General features: G+C 42.1%; 1 protein-coding gene across 1 annotated transcript; it reads right to left on the bottom strand.

Annotated features, from left to right (window-relative positions):
• Positions 1–3,389: 3,389 nt before the first annotated feature.
• On the bottom strand, positions 3,390–10,897 carry Cd209l1 (CD209 molecule like 1). Its single transcript, XM_221808.10, has 6 exons — positions 10,750–10,897; positions 9,685–9,774; positions 7,972–8,055; positions 6,554–6,705; positions 5,584–5,693; positions 3,390–4,344 (listed from the first exon to the last, which is right to left on the bottom strand). The coding sequence occupies exons 1-6, from the start codon at positions 10,793–10,795 to the stop codon at positions 4,203–4,205; spliced, it is 624 nt and encodes a 207-aa protein (XP_221808.5). The 5' UTR covers positions 10,796–10,897; the 3' UTR covers positions 3,390–4,202.
• Positions 10,898–11,595: the final 698 nt, after the last annotated feature.

Below are 11,595 nucleotides of genomic sequence, written 5' to 3'. Positions count from 1 at the left end.
CAACTTTTGGTTCTGTTGATTCTTTCTATGGTCCTTTTTGTTTCTACTTGGTTGATTTCAGCTCTGAGTTTGATTATTTCCTGCCTTCTACTCCTGGGTGTATTTGCTTTTTTTGTTCTAGAGCTTTTAGGTGTGCTGTCAAGCTGCTGACATATGCTCTTTCCTGTTTCTTTCTGCAGGCACTCAGCGCTATGAGTTTTCCTCTTAGCACAGCTTTCATTGTGTCCCATAAGTTTGAGTATGTTGTATCTTCATTTTCATTAAATTCTAAAAAGTTTTTAATTTCTTTCTTTATTTCTTCCTTGACCAGGTTATCATTGAGTAGAGCACTGTTCAATTTCCACGTATATGTGGGCATTCTTCCCTTATTGTTATTGAAGACCAGTTTTAGGCCGTGGTGGTCCGATAGCACGCATGGGATTATTTCTATCTTTCTGTACCTGTTGAGGCCCGTTTTTTGACCAATTATATGGTCAATTTTGGAGAAAGTACCATGAGGAGCTGAGAAGAAGGTATATCCTTTTGCTTTAGGATAGAATGTTCTATAAATATCCGTTAAGTCCATTTGGCTCATGACTTCTCTTAGTCTGTCGACATCACTGTTTAATTTCTATTTCCATGATCTGTCCATTGATGAGAGTGGGGTGTTGAAATCTCCCACTATTATTGTGTGAGGTGCAATGTGTGTTTTGAGCTTTAGTAAGGTTTCTTTTACGTATGTAGGTGCCCTTGTATTTGGGGTATAGATATTTAGGATTGAGAGTTCATCTTGGTGGATTTTTCCTTTGATGAATATGAAGTGTCCTTCCTTATCTTTTTTGATGACTTTTAGTTGGAAATTGATTTTATTTGATATTAGAATGGCTACTCCAGCTTGCTTCTTCTGACCATTTGCTTGGAAAGTTGTTTTCCAGCCTTTCACTCTGAGGTAGTGTCTGTCTTTGTCTCTGAGGTGTGTTTCCTGTAGGCAGCAGAATGCAGGGTCCTCGTTGCGTATCCAGTTTGTTAATCTATGTCTTTTTATTGGGGAGTTGAGGCCATTGATATTGAGAGATATTAAGGAATAGTGATTATTGTTTCCCTTTATATTCATATTTGGATGTGAGGTTATGTTTGTGTGCTTTCATTCTCTTTGTTTTGTTGCCAAGACGATTAGTTTCTTGCTTCTTCTAGGGTATAGCTTGCCTCCTTATGTTGGGCTTTACCATCTATTATCCTTTGTAGTGCTGGATTTGTAGAAAGATATTGTGTAAATTTGGTTTTGTCATGGAATATCTTGGTTTCTCCATCAATGTTAATTGAGAGTTTTGCTGGATACAGTAACCTGGGCTGGCATTTGTGTTCTCTTAGGGTCTGTATGACATCAGTCCAGGATCTTCTGGCCTTCATAGTTTCTGGCGAGAAGTCTGGTGTGATTCTGATAGGTCTCCCTTTATATGTTACTTGACCTTTTTCCCTTACTACTTTTAATATTCTTTCTTTATTTTGTGCGTTTGGTGTTTTGACAATTATGTGATGGGAGGTGTTTCTTTTCTGGTCCAAGCTATTTGGAGTTCTGTAGGCTTCTTGTATGTCTAAGGGTATCTCTTGTTTTAGGTTAGGGAAGTTTTCTTCTATGATTTTGTTGAAGATATTTACTGGTCCTTTGAGCTGGGAGTCTTCACTCTCTTCTATACCTATTATCCTTAGGTTTGATCTTCTCATTGAGTCCTGGATTTCCTGTATGTTTTGGACCAGTAGCTTTTTCCGCTTTACATTATCTTTGACAGTTGAGTCAATGATTTCTATGGAATCTTCTGCTCCTGAGATTCTCTCTTCCATCTCTTGTATTCTGTTGGTGAAGCTTGTATCTACAGCTCCTTGTCTCTTCTTTTGGTTTTCTATATCCAGGGTTGTTTCCATGTGTTCTTTCTTGATTGCTTCTATTTCCATTTTTAATTCCTTCAACTGTTTGATTGTGTTTTCCTGGAATTCTTTCAGGGATTTTTGCGATTCCTCTCTGTAGGCTTCTACTTGTTTATTAATGTTTTCCTGTGTTTCCCTAAGTGTGTTCATGTCTTTCTTGAATTCCTCCAGCATCATGATCAAATATGATTTTGAAACTAGATCTTGCTTTTCTGGTGTGTTTGGATATTCCATGTTTGTTTTGGTGGGAGAATTGGGCTCCGATGATGGCATGTAGTCTTGGTTTCTGTTGCTTGGGTTCCTGCGCTTGCCTCTCGCCATCAGATTATCTCTAGTGTTACTTTGTTCTGCTATTTCTGACAGTGGCTAGACTGTCCTATAAGCCTGTGTGTCAGGAGTGCTGTAGACCTGTTTTCCTCTCTTTCAGTCAGTTATGGGGACAGAGTGTTCTGCTTTCGGGCGTGTAGTTTTTCCTCTCTACAGGTCTTCAGCTGTTCCTGTGGGCCTGTGTCTTGAGTTCACCAGGCAGCTTTCTTGCAGCAGAAAATTTGGTCTTACCTGTGGTCCTGAGGCTCAAGTTCGCTCTTGGGGTGCTGCCCACGGGCTCTCTGCAGCGGCAGCAACCAGGAAGACCTGTGCCGCCCCTTCCGGGAACTTCAGTGCACCAGGGTTCCAGATGGTCTTTGGCTTTTTCCTCTGGCGTCCGAGATGTGTGTGCAGGGAGCAGTCTCTTCTGGTTTCCCAGGCTTGTCTGCCTCTCTGAAGGTTTAGCTCTCCCTCCCACGGGATTTGGGTGCAGAGAACTGTTTATCCGGTCTGTTTCTTTCAGGTTCCGGCGGTGTCTCAGGCAGGGGTCCTGCCGCTCCTGGGCCCTCCCCCACGGGAGCCCAGAGGCCTTATACAGTTTCCTCTTGGGCCAGGGATGTGGGCAGGGGTGAGCAGAGTTGGTGGTCTCTTCCGCTCTGCAGCCTCAGGTGTGCCCACCTGACCAGGTGGTTGGGTCTCTCTCTCACCGGGTCTGGGAGCAGAGAGCTGCTGCGGGCCGGGATCCGCGGGTGTGGGTGTTCCTACTTTCTTAATGTTTCCCTAGTCTATTTCTAGACATTGTTTCTGTAAATCCTGTAAATAGCTGCTAGGTTTAACCTTATGAAAAGTATTTGTTTAAAGAAAACTATAACTGTATGATAAACTTCAATGATCCAGTTAGGATAAAGAAGACATAAACTGTAGATAAAAATGGTTCAGTCAGGAGTTAGTATTACTGCTCATGCTCCCCTTGTACTTCCTTCCTTTCCCAATTAAGACATTGGCATACTTAAGTTCTTTGAGATGAAACATAGATGGAGGTGACCCTGCCTGTCTCAGGAATCTAAATGTTTGATCATACCTGGTTCTTTTGTAACACCTGTCAGTTCTTAAACATTGGTTTATACTGACATACTTTTCTGCTGCTCTGATGAAATAACCAGACAGAAACAACATAGGGTAGAAAGGATTTATTTTGGCTTATGGCTTTAAAGAGATAAGAGTTCATTGTGGTGCTCCCACCACATAACAGAGATAGGACAAGCATGGCAGCAGAAGCAGAAAGTTGGCTGGTCATATTTTCATCTACACACAGGAGGTCAGGTGTCAGAATGAGAAGTGCAAGTGAGGCAAGAGTATAAAACTTGAAACCCCACACCCAGTCATCTGTTTTCTCTTTCAAGGATCTGCCTAGTAAGGAGATGGTTTGTAACCTTCCTAGTGCTGTGACCCATTAATACAACTCAATGTTGTGATCATCCCAACCATAAAATTATTTCATGGCTACTTCATAACTGTATTTTTGCTGCTGTTAAGAATAGTGATGTAAATATCTGATATGCACAATATCTGGCATATCAGCACCAAAGGGTTTGCAACCCTCGGATTGAGAATTACTTGTGCTAAAGGTTTCATAGCTTCCTCAAACAGCCCTCACCTACTAGTATCAATTATACAACTATGCAAGTCTATGAAAGACATTCTCAGCCAAACCTACACAAGTGGTGAACAATCCAGACTTAATTCTGGAAGAAAGCTGAAAATAGGTGTGTGTGGGGGAATCACAATCTCTTTTAAAGAATCTGTAGATGCAGGGTGGGGAACAACAGTGGACCAAGCCTTCACAGACAAGGTGTGTAGAAAAGTACTTCAATCTATTATTGAGATCCCAATGCTCACAGAAAGGCAGAAGAAACTGAAATGAGTGTACTTAAAGTTCAATTAAAAGATAAATAGGTTGGACATACAAGGGCTATGGAGATGATCAGGTTTCACCTAGGGCAAGGAGATGCAGACTTCTTACAGATCCAGAACTTCTCAAAGGAACATGAGATATCATTCCATCCATAACTTGAAAATTCCACACAGTCTTCATCGTACAAATTGTTGGGCTCCCCTGCAGACCAATAGTTCCTGAAATTGAAAACCCCCAAAGAACATGAGTTCTGTACCAGCTCCATGATGCCAACCATTTCTAGCTTCTGGCACTAGGATCTGTTCTCATCTATCACATATACATGTGGAGCCACACCTCACTCAGAACCTAACAGCATGCCTTATACATCGGTGTGAGAAACTCATGTTTTATAATACAGAATTCAGGAAACTTCAATTGTGAAATTGAGGAAGGTTTTGCAGAATTAAGGGGAAGCCTGGAAAGAGGGGGGAAATCGTCTGCTACACTTATTTGATGCAAAACAGTATTTCTTTAAAATTTCTTACTATGTTTCTCTCACCCTCTTTATTCCTCATTGGCTAAGTTCTTCAGCATGGTACAGTCTTCCCAGGGTCTAGTGTAGCCTTCTTCCCAAATTTCCCATCCTATTGATTCAGGACGCAAAGCTTGACATTCCATCCCTGACACATGGGCCCAGTCACATCTTCTCTGTAACTTTGTAACCGTAATATAATCTGAGAACCCAGAGACAAGCAGATGCCAGTTGGGAAAATCAGGGTCTCCCTGGATCTGTGACTCTTCAGTGATCTCTAAGCTTGCCTCATACTGAATATGGGACATTAGAGTATTTCAGACCCACTGACATGGCAATCCTGCCTGGTACACTGTCTTATACACATCTTTCCATGGACATCAAAAAAACTCTGGCCTCCATACTTTCACATGATTTTTCCATATTATCCATGCTGTGGGGGAAATTCCTTGGTAGGTCCCACAGGATTGAGGACATTTAAGTATGACAAGTTGTATTTTGAAGGCAACCATCCTTCCATCTTTCCGATTCTCTGTGGATACCCTGTGTTTAGATCACACACAGCCGCAAAACCCAATGCTCAGAGCAAGAGTCACAGTTTGTATTGGGTTAGTTCTGTTTGCAAAATCTGTCTTGATTGGGCTTGTGGGCTGTTCACTTTCCTTACCGGAGGTGGCAGGAAGGGTCATCAGATCCTTACCTGAGTTTCCAGCCACTCCTATTGAATAGGAACCATTCACACCTCTCTCTGAATGGAATTTCTGCAATATCTAGTATTCTGTAAACTATTCCTACAGATTGGGTGGTGGAACTGCCAAACCATATCAAAGCTCACGAGAATATACATCCCAATAAATGGATTCTCATGCCTAGGAGTTCAAGGAGTAGGTAAGAACCACCATTATTTCTGGGTCATGGAGACACCCACAACACACTGTATTACCTCCACTGCAGTGGTGAGCCATCTACCCACAGCCATTGGTCTTCCTCTTGTGAGTCTGACAGCCCTATCCAGGTATTGCCTTTCATCTTAGAAGTCCTCTGGAGGAAGCTCTGGAGGGAAAAGGGGAATTCATGCTGGACTTATGCTATCATTTTCTTGTTTTGTCCTCTTGGTATCTAGACATAGAGTTCTGCTTGCAGTCACACCCCAGCTTTCTACTGAAACAATGAATGCAAACTTGCATTTACATTGCATCACCCTCCCCCCCCCCACTTTTCAAAGGCGCAGACATGAAAAGGTCAGACCAGACCCCTCACACAAGCCCTCTGTGAGCAGAGAATTTAGAAGCAGCCTGTGCTATGACTTGGAAGATCTTGATTTTTGGCATCACTCACTCCCCTTTGTCTCATATGCTTTGTTGAACTAAAATAATGAAATGTGAAGCTTTCTGCCAGCTTCCCAAACATACAAGAGTCTAGTGACTCCTGGGTTCTAGAAATTTCTCCAGGGATTTTTTAGAATAATAAACCTTGTGTGTGTGTGTGTGTGTGTGTGTGTGTGTGTGTGTGTGTGTGTAGGTCAGAGGACAACTAACTTATAAGAATTGGTTCTGTTTCTATCATCTGGGTCTCAGATCCCTGGGTTTGGTTGCAAGCACTTTTATCCCTCAAGTCATCCTATGGGCCTCAGATCAGGATTTTTAACACTAATGGAAGTACTTGATAAACTCTCCCAGCAGTCCAAACATGTCCCCTATTAAATATTAAATATTTAACACATATTAAATATTCCCTAATGCATACATCCATGTTCCGGCTTTGTATTTATCTGAGTGCAGTGTGGACAAGCTCCTCTATATTCCTGTCATGCTATCTCTCCTCTTCAAGTATAGTAATGAAAAACCTTATAAGATCAATTCTATCTAGCTAGAGTCATGCCCACAGAAGAGCAAAGCCCCAATTCAACATACCTGCTCCTCATAACTTTTTATGACCACTAGTTGGGCCCCCATGTCCTTGCAGGCAATGACAGATTCCTTCCATTTCTTTTGGAAAGTAGAGAAAAAGTAACAGTTTCCTTGAAAGAACGTCCAGTCCCAGGGGCAGGGGCGGCACAGGTGGTCTGTCGGGGGAGTGGGTCAGACAGATACACGAAGTTATCAATGTGCCTGTGTCTGTCCAGACTTTCAAGTCCTTGAGAGCTGATTCCATGCCTTGAAACTGCACATGTTGAAGCACATTTCTTTACATTTTGTTGTGTGTCATATTCATGTGTGTACATGACTGTTTGTGCACTGCTCTATGTGTGAAAATAGAGGCCAGAAGTGAATGTTTTAGATCTTCCCCATCACCCTATCAGTCTTTTTATGTCAAAAAGTTTTCTTTTTATGAAAGAAAAAAGGCCATCAAATTGAAGGAGTTGAGGAATGGCATGGGAGGGGTGACAGGGAAGGCAGGAAACTGTGTAATAATATTTTAGCTAAAATTTTTAATTAAGATGTATGTTATTAATTTATTTTTGAGAAGTTGAGCCATACAAACGGTATCACTTTTCACTTGTTTATTTTCAAGTTTATACTTTAATTACACCATTTCTTCCTTCTTTTATCTCCTTTTAAACCCTTGCTTATGAGTGTTACTGCCAGCATATCTGTGTTCAGTCACTATCTTTTGAGCAAATACACTCTACTCCCTATCTTCAGATTCCTATCAGAACCATCTTGTCAAGTATGCCTGACAACTTCCTGCACTGTTGTTTTAGGGTACTGATCCCATTTAGTTACTGCCAGTCAGTATGGCCATGCCTGGTTTCTCCCTCCGTGTGTGTGTGTGTGTGTGTGTGTGTGTGTGTGTGTGTGTGTGTTTCCTTTTTCCTTACACTTGAAACTTGTTCTCTTACTGAACCAAGAATTCCCTGTTTTGACTAGACTAGCAAGTGAGCCCCAGGGGCTACCGAAGCCTCACCAGTGCTGTGTTTAGGCATGTGTGCCTATGCTCTGGTTCTCTATGGTGTGATGGGTCTAATGTGACTCAGGTCCTAATGCTTAAGCAATAAGTACTTTATTCACTGGGATATCTTCTCAGGGACAGCCACTCCCCTCTTAACTTCCTGATTCTGTTTCCTCCAAGATAATCCTTGGTCACAACTTCTAGATATAGATAATAGCAGGGACTTTATATGTCAGAGCAGATATTATGAGTCTTGCTTCACTGAATGTCTTCTGTGTGCATGCCCCAGTGTGTCCAATAAGTGCCATTTTAAATGTTAATCCATGTTCCCATTCAACAGATGTAGAAATTGAGGAACCGGAAGCCCAGTCTTTTCAGTCATCTCATCCCCTGTGGGAACCCTTCCATGCTCTTGGAGATGCATTTTCTGGTCACTTACCTAGTCCAGTCTTCAGCTGGTCCAGTTTCTGGTGCATGCGTTGCTTTTGCTGATCATGCTCTTGGGAACTAGGAACCTCAGAGCCTATGGCAAGAAAATGAAGATGAAAACATTAAATGTAATAAATCTATGAAGAGTGATTGTCATTGGTTCAGGAAAGGAGCTGATACACAATTATCCTTCAGGGGTTAACTTTGTTAAAAGGGTTTCCAGAGTATGACCAGGACTCTAGTTTTGAGAAACTTTAGGAAGGAAAACACAATCATGATAAAAATAATAGAACAGGTTCTTAAAACAAGAGAGGCTTCCCTTTAACACCTGGAAAAGAGCTTCACATAAGAGTCAGTAAGATAGTTATCATGACAGGAGAGTGGGGTAAAGCCGCAGGATCCTAGAGAAGTTCTCCAAAGGAAATATCTGACTCTCTTATACTTTCAGAGTGGCATAGAAAGTTTCATATCGCATGATTTGTTCAACATAGCATGGGTGACAAAGAGTGTAGAGGAGCTGGGCACCATCCATGGGAGGCTGTTAAATTACACAGAGAGATCCAGAGAGAGAGAGACAGAGAGAGAGAGAGAGAGAGAGAGATACAGAGAGAGACAGAGAGAGACAGAGAGAGACAGAGACAAAGAGAGACAGAGACAGAGAGAGACAGAGAGAGACAGAGAGGGACAGAGAGACAGAGACAGAGACAGAGACAGACAGAGGGACAGACACACAGAGAGAGGCTAGATGATGTTACGTCTGATTTCTTCAGACTGCAGGATCTTCCTTTAGGTGACCAGAAACTCTAAATCCTTATCACAGAAAACATTTGTTTTGTAGTTAAGTTGTGATTGACATAGAGAGTCACAAATTTTCAGTGCACACAGAATAAGATCCTGTGAAAAGCTCAACCACAGATGGGACATCTCTAATATAAGTACCCCCAGGAGCTGATATATCATCATGGGAGTGGAGGCAGAAAGACTGTAAAAGCCACAGAGAATGGAGGACTGGTGTGAAACCATGTTTTCTGGACTCCACAAATCTGTGGTTTATATGGATTCATAGAGTTGTGATTGCAGCTCAAACCTGTCAAGCTAGACAGATTTCCAACACAGATGGAGAATGAGTGCAGGAAGCCCCAAGTCTAACTGAATAACAATTAGCAACAGAAGGCTGCTCTGTGAGGGAGGGAAGGACGGAGAGTCAGTGCTTTTCTGTCCCAGGAGACTCTGGTAGATGGTCTTACATCCATATACACAGAGATCCCTAAGTGTATTCAGTGGATTATAAAAATGAAGGAACGTGAGGTTTGAAGGGAAACCAGTTGTGGAGAACTGTGGAGGAACTGGAGAACAGGAAGGAGGTAATGAACTTGATCAAAACATTCTATTCCTGTGTGAAATTCTCAAACAATAAAATTTAAAAATAGAGCAGACCAGGATCTAACTAACATGTGTTGGGCTTCCAGAAACATCATGTTCAACTCCCAGACTCTTAGTTGAATCTATCTCATTTAATTATGAGGAATCCTGATGCCCAGAGAAGTATGACTACAAGGGTAAAGGGAGTCAGACCATGCCTCTGAAATGACTTCCTTCTTGTTACACAGGAGTCTGAGAGAACCCATGAAGACATGTAAGACCACAGTCCCAGCTTCAGTATCACCTCTACCCACATGCTAGGAGACTAGAGCAGGAAGCTATAGCAGTAAAGTTTCCTGACCTTTGACAAGGATAGCCGTGAGGAGAGCAGCCAAGAGCACAATGGAGATGAGCTGCAGCACAGTGATGAAATATTCATGGTCCTGACACCCTGAGGAAAGAGAATAGAGTGGTCCATCAGGCCAAGGTTCCTACCACCCTCTAAACCAGGGATAGCCTAGTGTCTACTTTCCCTTTCTGAACACAGAATTACAGATAGTCATCATTCTACCACTGCTTCAGTTGTCCTGTTCTTAGTACACTAGAGGAGCATCAGAAGTCTCTTTCCAGTTTTAACTATCCTAGGATCCTGCATTTAAATCCTTCAGTTTTTCAACCCTTTGGAACCCAATATTGAAGATCCTCAGTCCCTTCTACTCCGCGGTACAGAAGTGCAGTTCCCAGATGCCATGTCCATAGAAGCCAGACTTCAGATCCTAGCTCCACTTTGAGTCTCAGGCATTCTGTATCTGCCCCTGCCCCATAGGATTGAGGATTCCTCCCAGTATGAACCCTACTTAACTCATGCTTAACTTTCTAGATCCCACTTCCCCCAAACAGTAGGGCAGACTCACTTTTCACCTCTTTAAGACACAGGATTCAAGTGTACACACTCCTCCTGTTTAGGGGCAATCTGTGGCCTTCCCATCTTCAGGAAACAAGTTTTTAGAGACTATCAGCTCTTCTTTCACAGGTCCCAGGATTCCAGGTTTTCAGAATCAATGCTCTTAAGACTCCAGACCCCAACCTTCACCTCTCCAGTTCCCAGGAGGCACATCCTCAAGCATTTATCTTTGTAAGACCCAGCTTTCCAACTTCACATCCTCCATTTCCCAGATATAAGAATCATGCCAGGACCAAAGGATGCAATACCATAGTTTCTCTGCCTCTGGGACAGAGAACTACCTCTTTTATTGTCTCTGTAGTACTTTCCAAACCTTTGTATACCTCTGAAACTCTTAAAGCCATGACTAGGTTGAAGTCTAACATTTCTTAGAAAGGCTACTCCAGTAAATGGTTAGAGCATCAAGCACAGCCTGTGCAGGCTTAGACCTGAGCTGTCCCTCTTGACTCATCTCAACCTCACCCAAGGAGTGCAGATGTTTCTTCCTCTCTCTGTTGAAGACTCTCATGGTCACCGCTGTCCACAAGTGTGCAGGACTCTGGTAACCACAGTTTTTCTTTGCCACAAACTTTTCTCACTCCTCGAATCTATTCTCAACCAGGAAGAGAAAATAGAAATGTTGACTGTCAACCACATGAGCTACAGGAAGGAGAGTGAAGATTGACCATAGATAATATGGATTAGTTATAGGGCTTTCAGGGAGAGATGGGGAAGTTTAGAAGTCTTGAGCAGAGAGTATTGGTTCATTCTTATCTGAACAATCTCTTTGATGTCTTTAACAGAAAATATCTGAATTCAGCTAAAGTATTCCCAGAGTCTACCCAAAGGTCTCTATATTCCATGTTTATTGCTACAGTACCCATAATAGCTCAGAAATAGAAGCAGCTGAGGCATCTATTGACTAATGAATTGATAATGATGTTTTTGCACAATTCCTATACATGTAATTATTCCCATTGAATTTTATTTTTATGTTAATGTCTTTTGTGCAATTGTGGAAGCCTTGGAAAGTGGAGATAGTGCCTGCTTTGGGCAAGCTGGCAAGAAAGGATAGACATCTTGGTAAGTTCTGGGTTTGATTGAGAGACCCCAACTCAAGGAATAAATGGAAGAACAGTAGAGAATGATCCTTATTATCAACCTCAGGCCTCCATATTCACATGCACACATGCATACCTCTGCCTAGCACACACAAATATTGTACACATATACTCATACCCTCCTTTTCAAAACATGGGAAAATGAAAAAGAGAAAAAAAATAACTTGGAAAATAAGACTCTTTTGTTGTGTCTCCTGGGCCTATAGGG

Source organism: Rattus norvegicus, chromosome 12 (genome assembly GCF_036323735.1).
Source record: "Rattus norvegicus strain BN/NHsdMcwi chromosome 12, GRCr8, whole genome shotgun sequence".
Classification (NCBI taxonomy): Eukaryota; Metazoa; Chordata; class Mammalia; order Rodentia; family Muridae; genus Rattus; species Rattus norvegicus.
The sequence above is the reverse complement of the archived record's forward strand: the minus strand, read 5'-3'. Positions and strand labels throughout refer to the sequence as shown.

Coding starts and splice junctions, on each gene's coding strand:
- Cd209l1 (XM_221808.10), bottom strand. CDS start 10,795: ATGAGAGTCTTCAACAGAGAGAGGAAGAAACATCTGCACTCCTTGG. Junction 6,706..7,971: donor CCAGCTGAAGACTGGACTAG/GTAAGTGACCAG, acceptor CTCCCCCGACAG/ACCACCTGTGCCGCCCCTGC. Junction 5,694..6,553: donor TAAAAAGTTATGAGGAGCAG/GTATGTTGAATT, acceptor TTTTCCCTCCAG/AGCTTCCTCCAGAGGACTTC.